Source organism: Anolis carolinensis, chromosome 2, assembly GCF_035594765.1.
Source record: "Anolis carolinensis isolate JA03-04 chromosome 2, rAnoCar3.1.pri, whole genome shotgun sequence".
Lineage (NCBI taxonomy): Eukaryota > Metazoa > Chordata > Lepidosauria > Squamata > Dactyloidae > Anolis > Anolis carolinensis.
The window spans coordinates 190,660,886-190,683,963 of NC_085842.1; the positions used below are offsets into that span (position 1 = coordinate 190,660,886).

At 39.5% G+C, this 23,078-nt stretch overlaps 1 protein-coding gene across 1 annotated transcript in view; it reads left to right on the top strand.

Annotated features, from left to right (window-relative positions):
* LOC100558851 (ovostatin) overlaps window positions 1-23,078 on the top strand; it is an 85,378-nt gene that overhangs the window by 59,799 nt on the left and 2,501 nt on the right. Inside the window, exons 24-35 of the mRNA XM_062971381.1 lie at window positions 1,187-1,363; window positions 3,103-3,184; window positions 4,397-4,553; window positions 6,384-6,458; window positions 7,241-7,406; window positions 9,002-9,222; window positions 11,404-11,619; window positions 13,585-13,709; window positions 15,647-15,737; window positions 17,451-17,519; window positions 20,335-20,437; window positions 21,409-21,484. Coding sequence (XP_062827451.1) covers window positions 1,187-1,363; window positions 3,103-3,184; window positions 4,397-4,553; window positions 6,384-6,458; window positions 7,241-7,406; window positions 9,002-9,222; window positions 11,404-11,619; window positions 13,585-13,709; window positions 15,647-15,737; window positions 17,451-17,519; window positions 20,335-20,437; window positions 21,409-21,461 — 1,535 coding nt within the window. The 3' untranslated portion in view covers window positions 21,462-21,484. The remainder of the gene's footprint in view (window positions 1-1,186; window positions 1,364-3,102; window positions 3,185-4,396; window positions 4,554-6,383; window positions 6,459-7,240; window positions 7,407-9,001; window positions 9,223-11,403; window positions 11,620-13,584; window positions 13,710-15,646; window positions 15,738-17,450; window positions 17,520-20,334; window positions 20,438-21,408; window positions 21,485-23,078) is intronic.

The window sequence follows — 23,078 nt, forward strand, 5'->3', positions numbered from 1 at the left end:
ACAATGAGATGACAAAAATTTGAGAGTGACGATGGTTAAGTACATAAAGACAAAACCATACTGCCCACCCAACCAACCAAACACTTACAAGACCTGAGCGGCAGAAGGGGAAATAATAAGAGGGAAGAGAGAGAGGGAAAAGCGAGAAAGGCAAAGAAGAGAGAAGAGAGAAGAGAGAGAGAGAGAGAGAGAGAGAGAGAGAGAGAGAGAGAGAGAGAGAAAGAAAACCAAAAAACCCTATACTAAAAATAAACATGAATCAAATCAAACAAACAACTTTACATAATTACATTACCATAACACACATCTTTAAAATCGACTTCCATCTATTATGTGGTGTTTCTTATATTATTCCCTTGGTACTACCAGTATCCTTATATCTCCTATCTTGTTTCTGCATCCGTTCTTATTTCTTTATTCTGAGACAATTCTATTGCCCTTCTTACTCGTCTAATATTTCTTTATAGAATCAGCTTTGTCTGATGGCATGTTGCCGGGGGAGCTGTTCCTGGAGATGTTGGCCCCTTCTACACTGCCATATAATCCAGATTATCTGCTTTGAAGTGGTTTTATATGATTCTATGCTGCCATGTAATCCAGTTCAAATCAGATAATGTGGATTTTATATGACAGTGTAGAAGGAGTCATGGTTGCTTTCTCATCTGGCTTTTGTAATTGGAGTGGTATGGCCTTTGCAAGCAGGTCATGGAAAATCATTTCCATGTTATTAACAATCCATCTTGGGACTACCTTGATTACAAACCTTTTTGATGACCCATTTAGCATGCAAGATGATGATCCTGTCCTGGGAGAATTTCCACTTGCACTTATTTCTAGAAACCTATGAAGTTCCCATGGAATCAGGCTGGCCACATGAATAACTGGCATATAGAAACAGCTTTGACAGCTTCCATGAAGATCTGATATTCTATCAAGCAATCATAATGTTCTGGAAGAAAATTATTGCTGAAAGCAAAGATAAATGAAAATAATATTCGGAGGCTACTGTGGCAAGTAACAGACAACCAGATCAAAAGAGCAAAGAGAGGATGAGAGGGGGGGGGGGCTACTATACCAGCATTTCCCAATTTTCTCAGTTTCACAGCCGATGTCTTTCCTGCTGCCGAAAATAAATAGATTGAAATGATTTGCCACAGTTCCTTCAACATTGTTGTCTTTTTGGTAGGAGACCTCATGGGCACAGCCATGCGGAACCTGCACCAGCTCTTGCAGATGCCTCATGGCTGTGGGGAACAGAACATGGCCCTCTTTGCACCCAACATCTACATCCTGGACTATCTGAATGCCACGGGACAGCTGACTGCGGAGATCGAATCCAGGGCCACAGGATACTTAGTTAGTGGTAAGAAACACGACAGTTTCCTTGCCTCTTCCATTGTCTGACATGGAGGTGGGGTTATTTTTGTTCCACAGTCACATACATCACGTACATCACCCCATACAGTCACATATATCACTCGAATTTTACTGGAGAGTAGGTGGCACAATGCATTAAAGCGCTGAGCTGCTGAACTTGCAGACCAAAAGGTGCCAGGTTCAAATCCCGGGAGCAGAATGAACACCCGCTGTTAGCTCCAGCTCCTGCCAACCTAGCAGTCTGAAAACATGCAAATGTGAGTAGATCAATAGGTACCGCTCCGGTGGGAAGGTAACGGTGTTCCATGCAGTCGTGCCGGCCACATGACCTTGGAGGTGTCTACGGACAACGCCGGCTCTGCGGCTTAGAAATGGAGATGAGCACCAACCCCCAGAGTCGGACACGACTGGACTTAACGTCAGGGGAAACCTTTACCTTTACCTTTTAGTGTCCGCGTATGGCAGGGGTTGGAGTGGATGGTCTTGTGGTTCCTTCCAAATGGTTCTATGAAATGTCTCAAAAGAAAGGAACATTATGATTTGTACCCCAAAGTAAGAAATATCAGTGTTAGTTTTGTCTCCTTGGATTGTACAGCATTCCAGTAATTTTTGGGTGACACCTGCATAAGTTATTTATTTATTTGCTTCTTTATTTGCTTATTTAGAGTATTTATATTCTGCTCTCTAGCCAGCCACATGGGCTCTCAGATCGCCATACAAATTGTTAATTTGTTTGCTTATTATGATTAGAGGCCAGGGCAGTGGCAGTTGGGGTAGCTATAGACCTAGGAATGATGGAGTCACACCTGCTTTTTTTCTCCCCCTCCCCTCTGCCCCAAGGCCATCTTATCTTGAACATTTAAGAAACGTGGGGGCAATGTGTTTCCTACGGATCACATGTGGACCTCGTATCAGTTTTGTGGTCTTAAGATAGTCATGGAGCACTCTAACCATTCCCCTTCTAAGGTGACAAAAAATAATAAAAGGGGGGTTCCCGCCAGCTTTCCCAAAATTGGATAAGATTGTCCAGCTACTTCTGAATTTGATTCCCCCATCCCACATTTTTATGTTTGAATTTCTGAGTCTGCTTCAGCCTGCAATGGATGTTGGTGAAAACCCCAGGCATGGCCAAAATTACCTGTCCCTGTCTGAAAGAAAATGATTTCAAGGAAACGTTTTTAAAATGTGGATATTTTCTCATATGAGCCCACAAGGAAGCCTAGTACTCCCAGGGGTTGAGGCAAGAGTGTGCATACTTGCTCTGTGCTTTCTCAGTTTGCTTCACTCGGACGCATCTATAATTTGTTCTCTGCAGCATTTCCATTAATGCCAGAAGAGAAACTAATCCAAATACGTACGGCTGGGTTCTTGTAACTCATCACAGTGGGATTTAAAGCATAGGGATAATTGTGTTACATTTAAATATGTACATTGCTGTGAGGGGCACCATAGTGTAATCTGTAAGTTGGACTAAAACTCTGGAAACTAGGGTTCAAAGCCCCATTTGACCATGGAAATTAATGAGTGACCATAGGCAAGTCACACTCTCAGCTTCAGAAGAAGGCAGATGTAAAAATCTCTCTGAACAAGAAAACCTGATGAAAATAGCCACCACAAGTTAGAAACAACTGGGAGGCATAAAACACTTCCTTTTATGTTAATTTGACATTTCGTTATTAACCAGATGTTTTATCTGGGAAATATTTCCCACTCTTTTGTTTCCAGGATATCAGCAGCAGCTGTTATACAAGCATTATGATGGGTCTTATAGTGCCTTTGGAAGCAGGGACCAGGAAGGCAACACCTGGTAAGAGCCTGGAAAACTGGGAAGTGTCTCTTTGCAGCAGTAATTGGCTGCCATAAGCAAGAAAGTTACCAAATCTTCTCTGGTCACCAAGACTTGGCCTGGTTAGTTCTTGAAAGGAAGAGTATAAGGAAATACCAAGTGATGTAGGTTATATTCAGAGTAAGGCAATGGCAAATCCCTGCTAAATAAATATTGTGACACTTCCTCACTACTTCAGGCATGAATGGGGCAGGGCCAAGCCAGTGTCATGTGATGGCACTCGGCAGACCCCACCCCAAAAAGTAGCAAGGAGCCAAAAGCTCCAAGTATGATACGGTAGTCAAGCATCTCAAGGGCCATTAATACAAATTGCCAGCTGTCAACAAGGATTTGTAGAGAATTGTTCCAGACTGTGTGGATGCCATCTTGGATGAAGTAAACATTCTTCAATAAGAAATTATATGTCAGGTAGGCATCTGATCTTAGATGCTAAGTAGCTTTGCCCTTAGATAGTACTTGGATGGGAGACCACCCTCATATATCAAGCGCTGAAGGCTATATTTCTGAGGAAGGAATTGGCAAAACCATCTCTGAGTATTCTTTGCATAAAAAACCCTATAAAAGTCACAATGGTTTTTTCAACTCCTTTTTTTGAAATATAACCTCCATCCCCAGTATCGATTCAAGAATTAATCAAGACCAACTCTGAATAATATCTAAGATCAGTTGACTTCTGGGATTATACAGTATATCAGTCCTAATAATTGTCTACTACGTTCAGCCCTCCAGGTTAGCTGCAGTTAGGGGCATAGGACTCTATGCAAACGAGAAATATATGAATAAAGAAATTGCTATGTTTTTATCTAAGTGAATACTTCTCTAGGTATTTTTAGGTTTTCCAGCATGATTCCTTGGTTGATGTCCATTGGAAGCTGACCACAGAATCACACAGGAGGGCATTTCTAGACAGGTGTTTCCTCTAGAAATCTCAAGGTCCTCCACCATGACTGGAGAAAGCTGACCATAGGGCTACACTTGAGAACCTAGAAATTCCTAGAGAAAACATTACAATCAAATCCATGAATAATCAACTCCGTGAAAATCATGACCACAGATGGGGAGGGATGACTGCACAAATCAAATCAGATTGAAAGGTGGCTGTGGAAAGTTGTTTGCAAATACTCATGTTTTGTAATGTCTTCTTCTTTCCTTTTTTTTTTTTTTTTTGGTTAGGCTCACTGCTTTTGTGTACAAGTGTTTTGCAAGAGCTTCACTTCGCATCTTTATTGATGTTAATGTCCAAACCCAAACCTTAATCTGGCTGTCTAGCAAACAAAAATCAGATGGATGCTTCCAAGATGTGGGAAAGCTCTTCAACAATGCTCTGAAGGTACAACATTTTATCTTCTCGTATACATTCTGTCCCTCTTGCGGCAATGCTTTTTAATCCTTGTAAATTATTGTGCTTCCTCCTCCTCCTCTCATCCCTCTGATTTCTCTTACTGTTATGCAACTATGGTACAATACCCTTATCCACGGGATATACATTCCTTGACTTACCACAAAACACAAAGGAAATCATAGATAAAAATAATCATTCTTGAAATGGACAACTTCCACAGGAAGTGGCCATAGAGTCATTCTGAAGGACTCAAAGAAATCCCAGAGAGGTACTCTCTCTGGGAATTTGTCATTCTGATTCTGGTAACCTCTGGCAAAAACATAGCATAGAATTGCCAGACGAAATGAGAGAAGACAGGGATCATGCTGTATTCTAAGCACATATAGCAGGGAGTGAGATGCTTTATAGCACTTAGTTGTACTGGACAGAGAGATCAGGTTTTGGCTGACTTTTGATTAGAGTTGCCATATTACTCGGATAGCTGGGTTTTACCAGAATGCCAGGTATATCACCCAGTATCCATTTGAAACATGAACTCAGATTATGTTTGTCTCCCTTAAGATTACTAATATTTGTCCCTACTTTCCTCAGATGGCAGTCCTCTCATGGCTCTGTATTATTGTCAACAGTAAAAAAATTAATGTCCGAAAAATAATCTGATGAGAAGACCACTACATGTGTCTGAGCATGGTACACTGTTATTGCCACTGGATTTTTTTAAAAAAAATTGACCACACTAGGTTTTCTTCCTCCAGTTAATCTCCATAGCAATCCCATACAGTAGGTTTGCTGAGAGGCAGTGGTGCCCATAGTCATCGTCACTAAGCAGAGAGTTGAAATTAGGGCCCCTTCTACACTGCCATATAAAATCCAGATTATCTGCTTTGAACTGGGTTATTTGGCAGTGTAGATTCATATAATCCAGTTCAAAGTGGAGAATGTGGATTATCTGCTTTGATAACCTGGATTATATGGCAGTGTAGAAGGCGCTTAGATCTCCATGTTCCAAACGCAGCACTTTATTGTCATAGCACTAGAAATATGACATAAAGTTTGAAACATAACGAGATAAAAATATTAGCAATCAATGTTCCTAATTTGAATAATAAGACTGCAGTTCAAAGCAATTTGCATAGTGTGCAAAGTAGATGCCAAGATTTAAGAAACTGGAATATGGCAACCCTATGTTTGACTCAGGAGCCCCGGTGGCGAAGTGTGTTAAAGCACTGAGCTGCTAAACTTGCAGACCGAAAGGTCCCAGGTTCAAACCCCGGGAGCGGCGGGAGCGGCCGCTGTTAACTCCAGCTTCTGCCAACCTAGCAGTTCGAAAACATGCCAGTGTGAGTAGATTGCTCCATGCAGTCATGCCAGCCACATGACCTTGGAGGTGTCTATGGACAACAACGGCTTTTCGGCTTAGAAATGGAGATGAGCACCAACCCCCAGAGTCAGACATGACTGGACTTAATGTCAGGGAAAACCTTTACCTTTACCTATGTTTGACTCAGTCACTTGAACATAACTTGCAGGTTTATTCTGTGGGTAACATGGTTTAATGCTATGTATGCTACCCATAGTCCTCTAAATCAGGCATGGGCAGACTTCGGCCCTCCAGGTGTTTTGGACTTCAACTCCCACAATGGGCTGAAGTTTGCCCATGCATGCTCTAAATACTAGAATGTTGTTACAATTATAAGACTGTTAAAAAAGCATCCTCACACCATTTCAACATTGATTAAACCTGTCCTATACAAGTTTACATTTTCTTCCTATCCATATTTTTATTCTGTTTTCTTTCTATGTGTTTTGCATTTCCAGGGAGGAGTAGACAACAGTCTTTCAATGTCAGCCTACGTCACCTCAGCTCTGCTTGAATCTGGATTACCCACCTCGGTATTCATTTTCTGCTGTTATTTAGGGTTCAATCAATCTAGTTCATGATAAAATCCTGCCTGCATTACTGACTTTGAAGAAATAGCATGGATATAGATAATGGGGTTGGCTATTATTGACTTGTGGGGTGTATGTTCCCCTCCACTCCTACCAACTGCTATTGATTTTGCTGCCATATTTTATTTTAAAGCAAAAAAGAGCAACAAAAAAGGAAAGGACCTTGCAGCTTTCTTTAAACAGGAGGTTTTAGCTATAATAGTGGTATGGCCTGGTATGGAAGGAAGACGCCAATCTTAATGATATCACTCCGCGTCCCGTTCAGGGTTGAAATAGAGCAGGATAAAAATACAGTAAATAAATAAAACAAATAATAAATCATTGCCCTCTACCATGGTTTCTAATTTGAAAGCATTTATTCATTTGCTTACTTCACTTGTAAACCGCTTTTCTCACCCCGGATAAGCAGTTTGAGTTTTGGAGTTGTAGTTCACCTATATCCAGAGAGCTCAAACAAAGATGGATCTGTATCAAACTTGGCATGAATACTCAGTATGCCCAAATGTGAATTTGTTTTCTGACGGTCTTTGGTGACCCATCTGACATCCCCTCATGACCCCCCCGCCCACAGGCGTCCCGACCCCCAGGTTGAGAAATACTGGTCTAAATCCCTTGTGCTTGCAAGAAATAGAACTTTGTCAGGAGATGCTGAAGTATGGCTGGAGTGCTTTGGAGTAATGTCATCTCGTTTGTTTGAACTTTTTTGCCTCTTCCTCTTCTTACAGCACCCAGTGGTCCGAAATGCTCTGTATTGTTTGGAGACCAGATTAGAACAAGGAGGTCTCACTGTCCATGCCCAAGCCATTTTGGCATATGCTTTTGGCCTTGCTGGTAATAAGCCCAACCTGGATATCCTGTTGGACAAACTGAATAAATCAGCTACAAGAGTAGGTGAGTCACCAGTTTCACAAGATAATTGCCATTGTCTTTTGTTTGTACTTTCTCTCTGACCTTCCTGTGTACAATTCCTCCTTCACTACTATAGACAAACTGTGCATCTATAAACCTCTAACTCAGAATCGAGATACAAGGTAGAGTACTGGTTTATGTGTTGGACAAGGATTCTGGGAGACTATGATTCAAATCCTTGCTTAGCCTCAGAAACCTTTTGGATGACCTTGGGCACATCACATGAGTTTAGCTTAAGAGAATGACAATATAAAACCACTGCAAAGCAAGTCCTGGCCAAAAAACCTGATAAGAAGATTGCTATAAGTTGGAGTCAACATGAAAGCACATAACACACAGTAATGCATTGTTGAAGACCTTCACAGCTGAAATCACTGGGGTGCTGTGTGGTTTCCGGGCTGCATGGCCGTGTTCTAGCAGCATTTTCTGCTGACACTTCACCTGCAGTTGTGGCTGGCAACTTCAGACAAAACTGGACAAAAAATATATGTGGAGTTTTTTTCCAAATGGCACCAAATCCATTTAAACAAATTTTACAGGAATAATAAAAAATGTGCAGAGGCTATGCATTCTTTGCTTTAAAATGCAATTTTCCAAGCCCTGTACCAAAGTGATTTGATACATTTTGATAATTTTGATCTGTACATAATATTCTACTCCTAGGCCACAATGTGCTGCCAGCCTATAACTCATGTTTCAATCTTTTTGGATTTCGTACATTTTGGAAACAACCTCCACATATAGAATTCCTTGTTCTTTCCCTACTTGCCACTTCTCCGCTTGTAGGCAAGTATAGGAATAAACACACATCTGAAATAGGTCAGGAGAGAGAATAATTTGGAATGATTTGGAGAAATAAAATAATTGTGTCTCCTTTGTGAAGGAAAAAAGCAGGATCTAAATAACAACAACAATAATATAAAAGAAATCTACATTTATGCAAACATTATCCCTTTGTCATTTCAAATGCCCCCACTTCCAAAGCATCTTTCCCATGAAATAAATAAAACTTTCAGAACTGTTTCTTGCTTACTTTTGTGTAATAGGCTATGCTAACAAACATCTGTGATAGGAGTTCTTCCCATTTTACAGTCTTCCATATTGTCCAAAACATTATTCCAGACAGTTTTACAATCCTCTTGATCAGGGGACATGCGGACTGCAAGGAGAAAAGGGATTACATTTCTCTCATCCCTCCTTCATCTTGCTGATGGAACTGCTTCCAACAGCAGAATGATACCCGAAATATCCTGGCCAATATGTAGTTGAGCCCTTATTTAATATGCTACCAGAATCTACCTATTAGATTAAGGTAGATATCTTCCATAGTTACATTAAATTGGCATCCTTATCACTTGTAAAAGTGCCAAAATAAACTAGGCAATGCATGTTAATTTTTTAAAAGAAGGTTATCTGTTTCTGTTTCAACAATGGATAGAATGAATGCACATAGGTTTTGAATTATTATTCTTCCTAGAGAAGGAATTGAGGTAGATGATTTCCACAGGGTACTTGAAAGAATTAGGTTGAACTTTTTCTTCTTAGCTGTTTTCTTAGTACATCTTTGCAATTATCAGGTGGTTCATTATACTGGGAGCGGGATGATAAACCACCAACAGAATGGTCTCCTTCCTTCTACCCCCGTGCCTCATCTGCGGAAGTTGAGACGGCTGCCTATGTACTCATGGCACTGCTCACTAGGACCAACCCAACATCGGCACAAATTACAACAGCATCACAGATTGTGACCTGGATCACCAAGCAACAGAATCCTTACGGAGGTTTCTCGTCCACCCAGGTAAAGTAATTCCCGTTGTACTCTTCCCCTCATGCCAATTGCCGAGGATACATTGATGTTTTGTTTTATTGCAATAAAAAGCAACTGAGGGTTCATACAGATTACATCAAAAAATGATGCTTTCGTAACAGAGAACTTCACTTACTAGCAGTTGGTGACTTTTAGACTTTATTTCATGGACATGGCAAACCAGCATAATAATGATATGCATTGCTTGGTATTCCATGTCCCCATGATGAAGCTGTCAATAGCCCCTGCACATGCCACATCCCAGGACTTACTTTGTTCTGTGACTCCAGGTGCTTCTGTGGCAGCACCTCATAATTGTAAAGAACCTTTACATTCTTTAAAAAAGAAGTGGAAGGGGCACAACAGGAGGGTCCATTTACACCACCAACCTGAAAGCTGGGTGAAATTGACCATCTTCATGTTATAAGTCGGCGCTATCCCACATTGTGGGAACAGCACGGTATAATGGCTACTGTGTAGTAATGTCTTCCATGTCCCATCCAGATCTAAACTAATTTTACTTTCTATAAAAGTCCACATGCACCTTAGCAGACCACTATTCAGCTTTCATGAAATGAGGCACCATGCCAATCAGCATGCAGTGCTTTCCCATTCAACTCTGGTCTTCTTTTTCCAAGTAAGAGTACTCTGAATCTTTTTTAAAAAATGATATTTATTAGGATTTTCAAAAACAAAACATTTACATAAAATAGAAAAAACGGGGGGGGGGGAGACAAAAAGATAGAGAAAAGAGAGAGAAAGAAAAAAATGGAGGAGAGGGTCATGGGAGAAAAAGAAGGAAAAACATGAATAGGGGATAAATTTTTGTCTTCCATCCTTATTCTCATGGGATTTTTAATTTTGTTAGTTCTTAATTAGTATACTCCTGGTTGTTTTCTTTATTGCCTTTCTACCTCTTCAGTTCCATAAGTTGTTCTTTTCTCCTTATTTATGTATTCTCTATACAAAGTCCAGTCTGTTTTCTTAATTGGCTGCCCTCTTTGAATCTTTAATAAAAAAGTTAATTCATCCATATTTCGAATCTCTTCCATTTTTTCTTGCCATTGTTTTTTCGTTGGCGTATCATGTGATTTCCATTGTTTTGCGTAAACAATCCTTGCTGCCATATTTATATACGTGAACAGTTTATCCTCATTTAAATTATGGTTTATTTCCGTATCTGTCAGGCCCAATAAGTAATATTCCGGTTTCATTGGAAAACGTTTTTTCAGTATTTTTTGGGGTTCCATGTGTATCATTTTCCAATATTTAATTGTTTCAGTACACGTCCACCATACGTGGAAATATGACCCAATGTGATTTCTCCATTTCCAACAGGTGTTTTGAGTCCCTTTATACATTGTCCCTAACATTTTTGGTGTAATAACCTGTGGAACATTTTCATCCAGTTTTCCCTCAAGTCCCAAGCATAAGTATATTTTAGTTTTTTCTTCCACATCTCTTCCCATTCTTCCAAATTTATTGAGCAGCCAAAGTTCTTAGCCCACTTAACCATACAGTTTTTTATCTCTTCTGTTTCTGTTGACCAACTTAGCAATTTATCGTAAATTTTTGTTATTTCCTTATTGTCATTTTGAAGAATCTTGTCCCAAAAATTTTCTCTACTACTAAAGCCAACTTTATTATCCTCCAAAAATATTTCTTTAATTTAGGTGTATTGGAGCCATGATAAATGTTTATATTTTCTTTTAATTTCTTCTTGATTTTTAATTTGATAATCATTATTCTTTTTAATCAAAATTTCTTTATATAGTACTCTGAATCTTAAGGTGTAAGGAATTCTGTCCTGCCTCAGGTAGAGGAGAAAAACCAGGGAACAGTGTCCTTTGTGATTTGGAAGGGCTGAGCATAGAATAGAAAGTTGCTACTGATACTGAGAATTGCTACCAACTCTTCTGTGCTTCCAGAAATATAAAACCTGAGGTCTAAAATAATAAATGCAGCAGCCAGCAACAATATTTGTTCTGTGTGTTTACCATTGAATGAAAGATGTGATTAAGGGAGGTTGTAGGTTTTTTTTTAGTACACTTCTGATTATAAATAAATAGTAATCAAGAGCAGGGACTTTAACTTGGCTAAAATGACTCACTTTTTAATGACTTCTATATTGTTTTCCCCAAATGGCCCTTTGTTATTACTTTGCTTTTTCAGGACACAGTGGTTGCTATTCAAGCTCTGGCTCGGTTTGCCCAACTTACCTACTCTAAGAATGGTCAGAACACTGTCAAGATCAATTCCAACAAGCCTTTTGAGAAAGTATTTCAGGTAGACAGTACCAATTGCCTTTTGCTGCAGCAGACCTCTCTACCTGATGTTCCAGGGGAATATGCAGTGACCGTGAATGGCAACGGATGTGTCTTTGTCCAGGTAAAAGTTGACACATCTCCAAAGGGAAGGACAGGATCTGTTGAGGAGGGGGCTAATTCTGCAGCTTTCAATTCTTACTTGTTATGGGATTTATTCTTCACTCCAGTGGGAAAAACCTCTATTCCCCTTGAAACAAACAAATCAGAATTGTTGTGCCCACAATGGAAAATCAGGCCCCACCCACACAGTACCTTAATCATGACAGCTTCCATTTCAAAATAGGAGATGGTTAGACGATGTCACTGGAAAACTCGTGATGATTTGCTACAAAGGAGGGAAACCGCGGGATAAAAACGGGTCCTTTTATCCTGTTTCTGGCAGGAAAGGTAGTTTTTTGGTGTTTTCATAGCTTAGGTTTCATTATTTTCCCACTAATTATTTTTTGATGAGGGAGTAGAGTAGAAAAGCAGGAAAAGACCTTTTTTGTTTTAAAAAGTAAGACAAGGAAAGTATTATATGTTGAAAGTATTATAATGGTTGCAAAATTATATAGTTCATGTTTAGCCAGTAGCAGGGCCGTAGCCAGAAAAAAAATTCGGGAGGGGTTTTGAAAATTTCGGGGGGGGGAGGGGTTGAACCCCTAGCACATACCCCTCCTCGCTACAAACCTGTCAATATCTGCTTGAGATAGTACCTGGAGGGACTCTTAATGTTTTGCATCTCATAGACTTAGCATGGGGATTTGGTTAACCAGTTAAAATTCATGAGTAAACGAGATTTTTTTTATAACTTGAAAAATTTCGGGGGGGGGACCCCTAACCCCCCCCCCCCTCGCTACAGGCCTGTAGGTCTGTACCTTTAACTGGTAGTATGCTTGTATTTTGAGCTTTATCAATCAGATACAGGTGGAGCTATGTTTTTCATTTATATATTCTCTGCATTCTGCCTGTATTATCTCTCTGAGTTTTTTGTTCCTGCAGCTTTATTATATTTTTCTTTTGATACTCTGCAACCTAAGATTTTTACCTTTACTGACAAGGGTGTAGTGGATGTCTGTATTTATTATTTTGGCAATATCAATGAGCAACACTATACGTTACAATACAGCCAGCTGCATGACATTTTTAGCCACATTTTTTCTGAGTTTTTCCTCCCATTCCACTGAGACTCCAGGCCTCTGATTTGCAAAAGTGAGACTGGATCTCTGCAGGCAAACAGCAACTGGAATAGGAAGTGGATTTTTAGCAAAGGCTGAGCTTTGCTCTGTTCAGTAATTCCAGTACAAAGCACCCACTCTAAAGGTGCTTTACAATAGGGTAATGTGGTTGGACTTACAAGTGTTTTTCAGTGAGTACCCAAGGCTATTACATCATTAGAATGTACACAACTGCATTTAGTAATGGCCACTAATGCTATCCAAGAGTACAGGAAAGTTTAAAAGTCTTAATCAAATAATGGAAAATAATGGGAAGGCTCATTGCACCAGCTTTATGAGCTTTGGCTCAATTTTGCATCACAGGTGATCAGCCATCACCTATGGTGAGCATGCATTTTTCTTTTATCTCTATGACATCTTTGCTCAAAGAGGTTTCACCTACTTCCTCAGAACTACACAATCCTGCAAAATAAATTAACTGTGTGTAGCTACACTGAAGAATTAATGCAATTTGACATCACAATAACTGTCATGGCTTAGTGCTATGGAGTCATGAGAGTTATAGTTTGGTGAGGTACCAGCATTCTTTTGTAGAAGAGGGCTTATAAAATTACAACTCCCATTATTCCACAGCATTGAGCCATGGCAGTTACTATGTGTCAAACTACATTAATTCTACAATGGAGATGCACCCCTCAATAATAGTGTGACATATTTGCACCCAAGGGAAAAAAAGCCACCTCCCTAAATTATCTTTAAATTTTCTTTTCACTCTTCTTTGAAGATGTCAGTCTATAAAACTCATCTTAGAAACCATATGGACTCATCTTAATTTTTAAACTATGTTTATTTCCACCCTTTTCTTCCAGACAACTCTGAGATATAACATCATCCTCCCTCAGAAGTCTTCTGGGTTTTCCATCTCTGTGCAGACTGCAAATGCCTCCTGTTCAGACAACGTCCAGAAAAAGTTTACTATTAGCATCACAGCCAGGTATCTCAGGCACAAAATGAATGTGTATGCATGGCCCAAACAGATGTGCAAATTAATAATGTAAAGTCAATATTCTGGTCAATGTAAGGGTGCAAGGACTGATGCAGTTTGGGGAATAAGAAGTAACCTTTACCAGACACCTCTGGCATCACTAGATATTTTGTTACCAGAAAACACTATGGCCAAACAGTCCTGTACGCTAGTCCCCCTGGTTGTACTGGGGCTCATCTGAGTAATATCTAAATACATGTTTATGACTACACAAACCTGCTATTAAATTACAGTGTGCCATCAGTCCATACAATTGGAATAAGGTATGTGAAAGTCCTATATCAATCAGAGAGGATTTTGTCGTGGAAGTAAAATAATTTTCCAAAAGCTAGTTCCAAAGAACCTTCAGCTGCGGAAGCAGAATGATCATGTGGCTGGACGATTTCCTTTGTGTTTTTCCAGATATAGATATACAGTAGAGTCTCACTTATCCAACATAAACAGGCCGGCAAAACATTGGATAAGCGAATATGTTGGATAATAAGGAGGGATTAAGGAAAAGCCTATTAAACATCAAATTACATTATGATTTTACAAATTAAGCACCAGAACATCATGTAATACAACAAATTTGACAGAAAAAGTAGTTCAATACGCAGTAATGCTATGTAGTAATTACTGTATTTACAAATTTAGCACCAAAATATCACAATGTATTGAAAACATTGACTACAAAAATGCGTTGGATAATCCAGAATGTTGGGAAAGCGAGTGTTGGATAAGTGAGACTCTACTGTACCCCCATTAACAAAATAGTTGTGTTCCTGGGCATTCTTTGATTGACATTTTGGTATCAGAGGTAGAAATAGCATATGAAAGATAAGGTCCTACATCACATACACACTTCAATATTTTTTTGCAATACTTTCCCCTCTTTTTTGATTTCTATGCATGCTCAGTAAGGGATGCTGGAGGCAGCTGCTATTTACCCTGCCTATTGTAGATCAGTATCTACAGCTAAGTAGAATAAACTAGAATACAAGCTCATTCTTTCTCAACTCCAATTTTATTGCATTATTCCCTGAAGATACACTGCAGCAACCCAAGATCTTTAGTGTATGTTTCTCCACCCCTTCTTCACCCTTCTCCCAGTGTTGATTCTCCTGTAAAAAAGGAAGGAAAACCCCACCCAGACACAGGATGAGTAGGATTAAATGTGCACTGTATAACAAAACAGTGCAAATATTTGCTGAAAGGAATTTCTGTGTCAAAGGCATTGCTAATAGAGGTGTGTCAGTATTGTGTGTTTCTAGATTCATAGTTTTTGGTAAGTATCTCTAAGCAATTTAGCTATTACATTTGTTCTATTCGTAGAGTCCAAATGCTCTCCAGATGCAACATGTCACTACAATCTAGTATAGTTGTTGCTGAGGCAGTATCTGCCCAGGAAACAATGTATTTGGTGTGTCAGCAAAAGCTACCCACAACAGTTTTGTGCTACCGTGTTTCCCCGAAAATAAGACAGTGTCTTATATTAATTTTTGCTCCCAAAGATGCTCTAGGTCTTATTTTCAGAGGATGTCTTATTTTTCCATAAAGAAGGATTCACATTTATTGTTGAACAAAAAAATGAACATTTATTATATACTGTACAGCAGTTGTCATCACAAACCAGCATAACCAAACAAACTGTGAATCCTATCAAGAATTTCTCATTACTATCATTATTTCCATGTATATGGTACATACATTTATCGATCCTGCATGCTCTGGTGTTCTGTTCAATGAGCATGCTTCCAAACAAAAACTTTTCTAGGTCTTACTTTCGGGGGAGGCCTTATATTTAGCAATTCAGCAAAACCTCTACTAGGTCTTATTTTCTGGAGATGTCTTATTTTAGGGGAAACAAGGTAGGAATCCATGTTTATTGTATGCTTCTTTTTTAGCTACACTGGAAAGCGCAATACCTCCAACATGGCCATTGTTGATGTAAAGATGCTCACAGGATGTGTACCTGACCAGTCTTCTCTGCAAAAGGTAAATAATAGGCCATGGGGACAAAAAGGCCCTGTTTAGTACAAAAGCCAGAGTTGTAAGCAGGACCAATTGGAAATATAGACTTAGTGCCTAGGTGGAATTAAACCCAAGTCCTGTTAATAAATCATTATAATTTTCCTAAAAAAATAAATAAAAGGAAAACTCCTCTTTATAAATAATAATTTTCCTTGTTACAATTTCATTTTCCTTTCTTTGTTATTACACTATATAACCTTATTTTGGGTTATAAATGTCATTTTCTAATTGGTTACCATAAAAACATGGTAAAAGTTTACTAAACTGAAAACACTTTGTTTTTGTGGGACATCCTGCAACACATTTTGGTGTACTTTTTCAATGAATATCTCATAGAGTCTCAACCAATTGAACATACCGTGTTTCCCCGAAAATAAGACAGTGTCTTATATTAATTTTTGCTCCCAAATATGTGCTAGGTCTTATTTTCAGGGGATGTCTTATTTTTCCATGAAGAAGAATTCACATTTATTGTTGAACAAAAAAAATGAACATTTATTATATACTGTAGTGTAGTTGTCATCACAAACCGGCATAACAAGAATTTCTTGTTATAACCATTATTTCCATGTACAACTGGTATGTACATTTACTAATCCTGTATGCTCTGGTGTTCTGTTTGGCAGGTGCTGGGCATACTTCCAAACAAAAACTTTGCTAGGTCTTACTTTCGGGGGAGGCCTTATATTTAGCAATTCAGCCAAAATTCTACTAGGTCTTATTTTTCGGGGATGTCTTACTTTCGGGGAAACAGGGTAGTTTGTGGCAGCCACAAAAACAAAGTTTCCTGAGTATAACAACTACTTTCAGAGTAAGTACTTCACAATTAAACAGGATGCACTTTTAAACCAGGAACAGATTTTTTTCAAATTTTGTTACGTTGTGTTATCATTGTACTCAGTTGAAAGCTTGAAAACATTTAGTAGGATAAAAAATGTCTCATTGTCTGTACCCCCAAAGAAAGAAGTAGAAAATATACAGTAAAAAAACCTTCAATTCTCTTATTAATGATTCCAAATGTTTTGGTCAAACCATACCTGGAATACTGTGTCCAATTCTGGGCACTGCAACTTAAGGGAGATGTCGACAAGCTGGAATGTGTCCAGAGGACGGCGAATAAAATTATCACGAGTCTGGAGAACAAGCCCTATGAGGAGTGGCTGAAAGAGGTGGACATGATTAGCCTACAGAAGAGAAGGAGACATGATGGGGGCCATCTATAAAGATGTGAGGGAGAGTCATACGAAGAAAGGAGCAAGCTTGTTTTTTGCTACCATGGAGATTAGGATGCGGAACAATGGCTTCAAACTACAGGAAAGGAGATTCCACCTAAATATTAGGAAGAACTTCCTAACTGTGAGAACTGTTCAGCAGTGGAACTCTCTGCCCCAAAGTGTAGTGGAAGCTCCTTCTTTGGAGACTTTTAAGCAGAGGCTGGGTGGCCATCTGTCGGGGTGCTTTTAATGCAATTTTCCTGCTTCTTGGCAGGGGGTTGGGCTGGATGACCCACAAGGGCTCTTCCAACTCTATAATTTGATGATTCTATGATAAGTAGGTCTTTCTGCATGGAGTCTGTAAAGTATCCCCACTAGGCTTTGGCAAGTTACTGATGCCATACTCTTTATGACTTATCTTGTAGTGGTTACTGACAGCTTTCTTTTGCTTTCTTGTTCATAGCTTCGTGATGACAGGGTTGTGATGAAGGTGGAAACTAAAGAAAACCATGTCATCTGTTACCTGGATGAAGTAAGTACAGCTCATATCTGTCCCACATTTTGTGGAGTATTACTGAATATACTTATGTATAAGACTAGAGGGACCCCTGGTGGCACAGTATGTTAAAGCGCTGAACTGCTGAACTTGCAGACCAAAAGGTCCCAGGTTCAAATCCTAGGAGCGGAATGAGTGCCTGGTGTTAGCCCCAGCTCCTGCTAACCTAGCAGTTCGAAAACATGCAAATGTGAGTAGATCAATAGGTACTGCTCCGGCGGGAAGGTAAGGGCGCTCCATGCAGTCATGCCGGCCACATGACCTTGGAGGTGTCTATGGGCAATGCTGGCTCTTCGGCTTAGAAATGGAGATGAGCACCAACCCCCAGAGTCGGACACGACTGGACTTAATGTCAGGGGAAACCTTTACCTTTACCTATAAGACTAGAAATGTTAGTCAAAAATCAACCCCAAAAAAAACCTGCAGTTTATCAGTTTATCCGCAGGTCAATATAAGTATTATACCTCAACTCTTTAAAAAGGGGGGAATTTACTTCTCTGAGAAAAGTGACAAATGGCAAGAGCTTAGTTCATTCAAAGGAGTGCTGGGAGTAAAGAGAATTAGTGCCTCTTTTAAGTTCTCCCAGGAAATACATAGCTCTTGCCTTTTGCCATTCAACTCAGAGAAGAGGATGGTTCTTTTTTTTTAAAAAAAAAGGGTTAGCTGGCCCTCTGAGGTGGTGCTGAAGGTTTCACCTCTTTGTTAAATGACCCTTGACTTAGCCATAAGTTATACAATATTTATTTATTTATTTATTTATTTATTTTATATATCGCTCTTCTCCCCCAGGGGGACTCAGAGCGGTCTTACATAATGGCAAGATTAATGCCGCATATGATACAAAATATAGTAAAAACCAACAATCGTAAAACACACTTAAAAATCAATATCATACCCAATTAAAACAGTAAAACACTGTGTGACTGTTATTCCATAATTTTGGCCCCCAAACCCATCCTCAACATATTCATGAGGTCGACCTATGTAGAAATATATACAGTAGGCATGTGCAATCCAGGAAAAAAATGGTTCAATACTCGCTTCGAAAGTAGGGAGCGCTAGCGCTTAATTTATAAAGTCATTTCCGAATTTTGAAGCAAAAAATTCAAAACTTTCCAAAACTTCCTAATCTTCATATGTACCTCATTAATTGCGGATGCGCATACGCATGAATGGAAACATTATTTTCAATGGGAAAACTTTAGGGGTTTCCCTCTCCCTCATTTTTGAGCTATCCTAATGAAATTTGCTACAGTGGTAGAACACATTTACCACTGTTAACTCACCAAGTCTAAGAATGTTTGACTTATCCTTAGATTTTTGGCGAATTTTCAAAGTTTTTATTAAAAAACATTTTTTAATGATAACAAAAATCAGTTCGTAGTTTGGAAGTATTATTTCCTGTTTTATTGGGTTGTCTTTACTTTGAAAGTCATTGTTCTACTTCAAAAACTTTGTTTTTGTGGCTGAAACTTTGTTAAATTGGTGGAGGAAGACTCAACAAACTATAATGTGCCATTTTCTATAGGATGATGTCCCTTGCGCGAAGACAAAGTTTTGGCAGTGTAATCAGGTTTCGCCATATTTTTGTGATAGAACCAATTAGAAAATGACATTTATCAACCAGGAACAGAAATTACAGCACACCATCAAATCACTCCTGACAGATGGCCATCAGCCTCTTAATAAGGAAATCTGTTCCTGGTTTGAAAATGTTATTTCCTGTTTCATTGGGTTTTCTGGAGCTGAGAGTGTGTGACTTGCCCAAGATCACCCAGTAGGTTTCCATGGCTGAGTGGGGAATCAAGCCACAATCACAGTCCAACTTTCAAACCAGTACACTATACCATGCTGTCTCAAAACGTTTTGCAAAAGTGTGTCTCCCTGTGCACAAAACTTGGAGCGAGGAATGGGTGGAAGGAAAAGAGGGAGGAAAGGGTGCCCTGTTTGCTGCTGCTGCTCCAAACAACCTGGGGCTGACTACCTGCTCTCAGAGGGCTCTCTCCTTGTCCAGCTCCCTCTGCAGCCTCTCCGCCCGGGCTTGCTCCTGAAGGCTCCGGGTCTTGCAGGCAATGCCTCCAAGGATCTCAGCCCCACTGCCATCGAGGAGGGAAGGAAGGAGAGAAGGAAGAAAGGAAAGAAGGAGGAGAAAAAGGAGAGGAAGGAAGCCACAGAAGCCTCTCTTGGCTTCCCTTCCTCCTTCCCTCCTTTCTTCCTTCCCTCCTTCCTTCCTTGCCTCCTCGATGGCAGTGGGGCTGAGATCCTTGAAGGCAGTGTCCGCAAGACCTGGAGCCTTCAGGAGCAAGCCCAGGCATAGAGGCTGCAGAGGGAGCTGGACAAGGAAAGGGGCCTCTGAGAGCAGGTAGTTAGCCCTAGGTTGTTTAGCGCAGCAGCAGTAAACAGGGCACCCTTTCCTCCCTCTTTTCCTTCCACCCATTCCTCATTCCAAGTTTTGTGCACAGGGAGGCATACTCTTGCAAAACGCGCCCCTTCTGTTCCTCCTCCTCTTCAATGTATATTCAGGAGTGAAAATGCTCCAGGCTTGCTTTCTATGGGGCTCTTAAGCCTGATGCAGGAGATTGGTTGAAAACGCTTATATCCGAAGGTATGGACTCCAGTGCTTCGAATTGGAAGGTTAATTTAGAAGTGCCAAACCACCTCGGAACTCTGTTCAAATGTATTATGATTAACGAATTTATTACGATTAATGAGGATTCTGAATTAATCGCCCATGCCTAATATACAGTAACCAAAGAGAAGACTCACCACTCCTTTGTACTGTTATTTCTAGCTTTCCTACAAGGCAACAAGTTTCAGTTTTGTGATTGTGCAAGATCTTTCTGTTTCAAATCTCAAGCCAGCTCCAGTGCGTGTTTACGACTACTATGAAATAGGTAGGTTTTGGAGGTGTGATATGCAATAGGACTTTGGCAGGTCAGATTAAGACCACATTGGACCCCCCCCCCCCCCAGCCCGGTGCTATTTGGTGGAAAACTTTCTAACTCGCTTTCATTTGGTTCCTCTTTTCCAGGGAGAGGGAATATTAATTTCATTTCCTTTCATTTCCCGCCTACCTTTGTGACCGTATCTCCTCCTATGAACCTACACAATCTCTTCATTCATTGAAGGAGGCCCTCCTCTTGCTTCCATCTCCGTCACAAGTGCAGCTGGTGGGGATGAGGGAGAGGGCCTTCTCCATGGTAGCCCCTCGGCTCAAACTCGCTCCCCAGGGAGATTAGGCAAGCCCCCACCCTGGTAGCATTTAGGAAGAGTCTAAAAACTTGGTTCTTCCAACAGGCTTTCGGAGAATGAATCCCCCCCCCCCCCCTTTGATAGTCCTTGTACCATTGGCCATCTCCTCACATATTGCACTTTATTTTGCTTCTTCAGATTGTTTACATTAACAGGGCCCACCCCTTCCCAAGTTGCGTTCTCATTGTCGTTACCTACAAATTAACTACCTAGTGCTATAATATTCACTCATTTGCACCTTGCCGAGTTCGTTTTTATCTTCTGTTCCTGGGTGCCAAACCCGTGTTTCAGTATGATTATTTTTATATCTTGGTTATGTTCAGAGTGTTGCATTTCATATGTGTGTTTCTATTCCTTGTATGTTTTATTTGGTTTGCTGTTTTTATTCAGGCTTGGCCTCATGTAAGCCTCCCTGAGTCCCTTCAGGGAGATGGTGGCGGGGTATAAAAATAAATTATTATTATTATTATTATTATTATTATTATTATTATTATTATTATTATTATTATTATTTCATTGTTGTTCCCCCATTTTTCAGTGTATGTTTATGATTTGTTTAAATAGTTTGCCATAACATGTATGAGATGAGTGAATAATATATTATTTTCTCTAGATGAGACTGGTGTTGCTGAATATAAGTTTCCTTGCAATGCAGAAGATTCTTGAGCCCTCTGGATATTTTGAGGATGGTAAGTTGGAAAGCAGAAACATCAGACTTTGGAAGTAAAATCCTGGCTGACATTATCATGGTGGGACATTTAAGGTTAGGGAAGAAACTACATAAAATATGTTTCTTGACATTTCAAGTTGTCAAAATGAGCTATCATATAATCTATTGTGGGAGAAAGTACATTTTTATACTCTGGAAGCTTTTGCTTTGTTCATAAATTTTCAAAGCATTCAAGGCACTCAGTTGGTAATGGCATCGTTAGCTGTTTAGTTGATTTCATGTTCCAGACTCTTTTTTTATTTATAAAGCCATCTCAGCAAAAGTGAAGGTCAGTATAGACAGAAGATGAGCAAAGGAAGATGTTTAATGCTGTTTAAAACAGTGTTTTTCTATTACTTATTGGGGAATTACTAAGTTGTACGTTGATTTGCATGACTTCAGCTGGCAATGAACTAAATCAGTGTCATGATAAAATCATAGAATTGGAAAAGACTGCCAGGGCTTATCCAGTCGAACCTCCTTCTGCTCTGTAGGAACACACAATACAAGTTAGCCTTTGTTAAAAAATTTCCAGAGAAGGAGAGTCCACCGCACACTCCAAGGTTATTACACTGCCAAATAGCTCTTAGTATTCTTTCTAACATTCAGGTGAAATCTCACAATATTGTGTCAATTTAAAAGAAATCTAGCTCTATTTATATGGATATGAGATTTCAGAGTATTTATGGTCTGTTAAGGTCACATGCAGGCAAAAGTCTTAATGTATATGAGAGTTGGGATACACAACTCCCAAGGAGAAGATGGCTCCAGCCCCTCTCCCACTACTGCTGACAGACAGGCTCTAAATTAAAGCTTTTTAGACTACACCTCCCAAGATAGTCACTGTTTTTGAATGGATAGGGTTTACTTGGAAATGATGATCCACTAGCCATAGTGTTGAAAGACACTGTAGTTCAATTGAATAGCTTTTCCAAGCTATGTTCTTAATCATATATCTTTCCAGGCTGGCGCATTAGGAAACCACATGGCCAAGGAAAACATTCTTAGGCAAGGGGAAACAAAAGTTGTGCCCAGACAAATGTGTATTATGAACTTGGGACAGCATAATAATAATAATAATAATAATAATAATAATAATAATAATAATAATAATAACGTAGAGTCTGACTTATCCAACACTCGCTTATCTAATGTTCTGGATTATCCAACGCATTTTTGTAGTAAATGTCTTCAATACATCGTGATATTTTGGTGCCAAATTCGTAAATACAGTATTTCCTACATAGCATTACTGTGCATTGAACTACTTTTTCTGTCAAATTTGTTGTATAACATGATGTTTTGATGCTTAATTTGTAAAATCATAACCTAATTTAATGTTTAATAGGCTTTTCCTTAATCTCTCCTTATTATCCACAATATTTGCTTATCCAACGTTCTGCCGGCCCGTTTATGTTGGATAAGCGAGACTCTACTGTAATAATAATAATAATTTATTAATACTATCTCCCCAATGTGGACTCAGGGCGGCCAACAACATGTAACGGCAAATTTTCAATGCCGTATAATACAATCAACTAATAAATAAGACATACCATAAATTAAAAAAACAC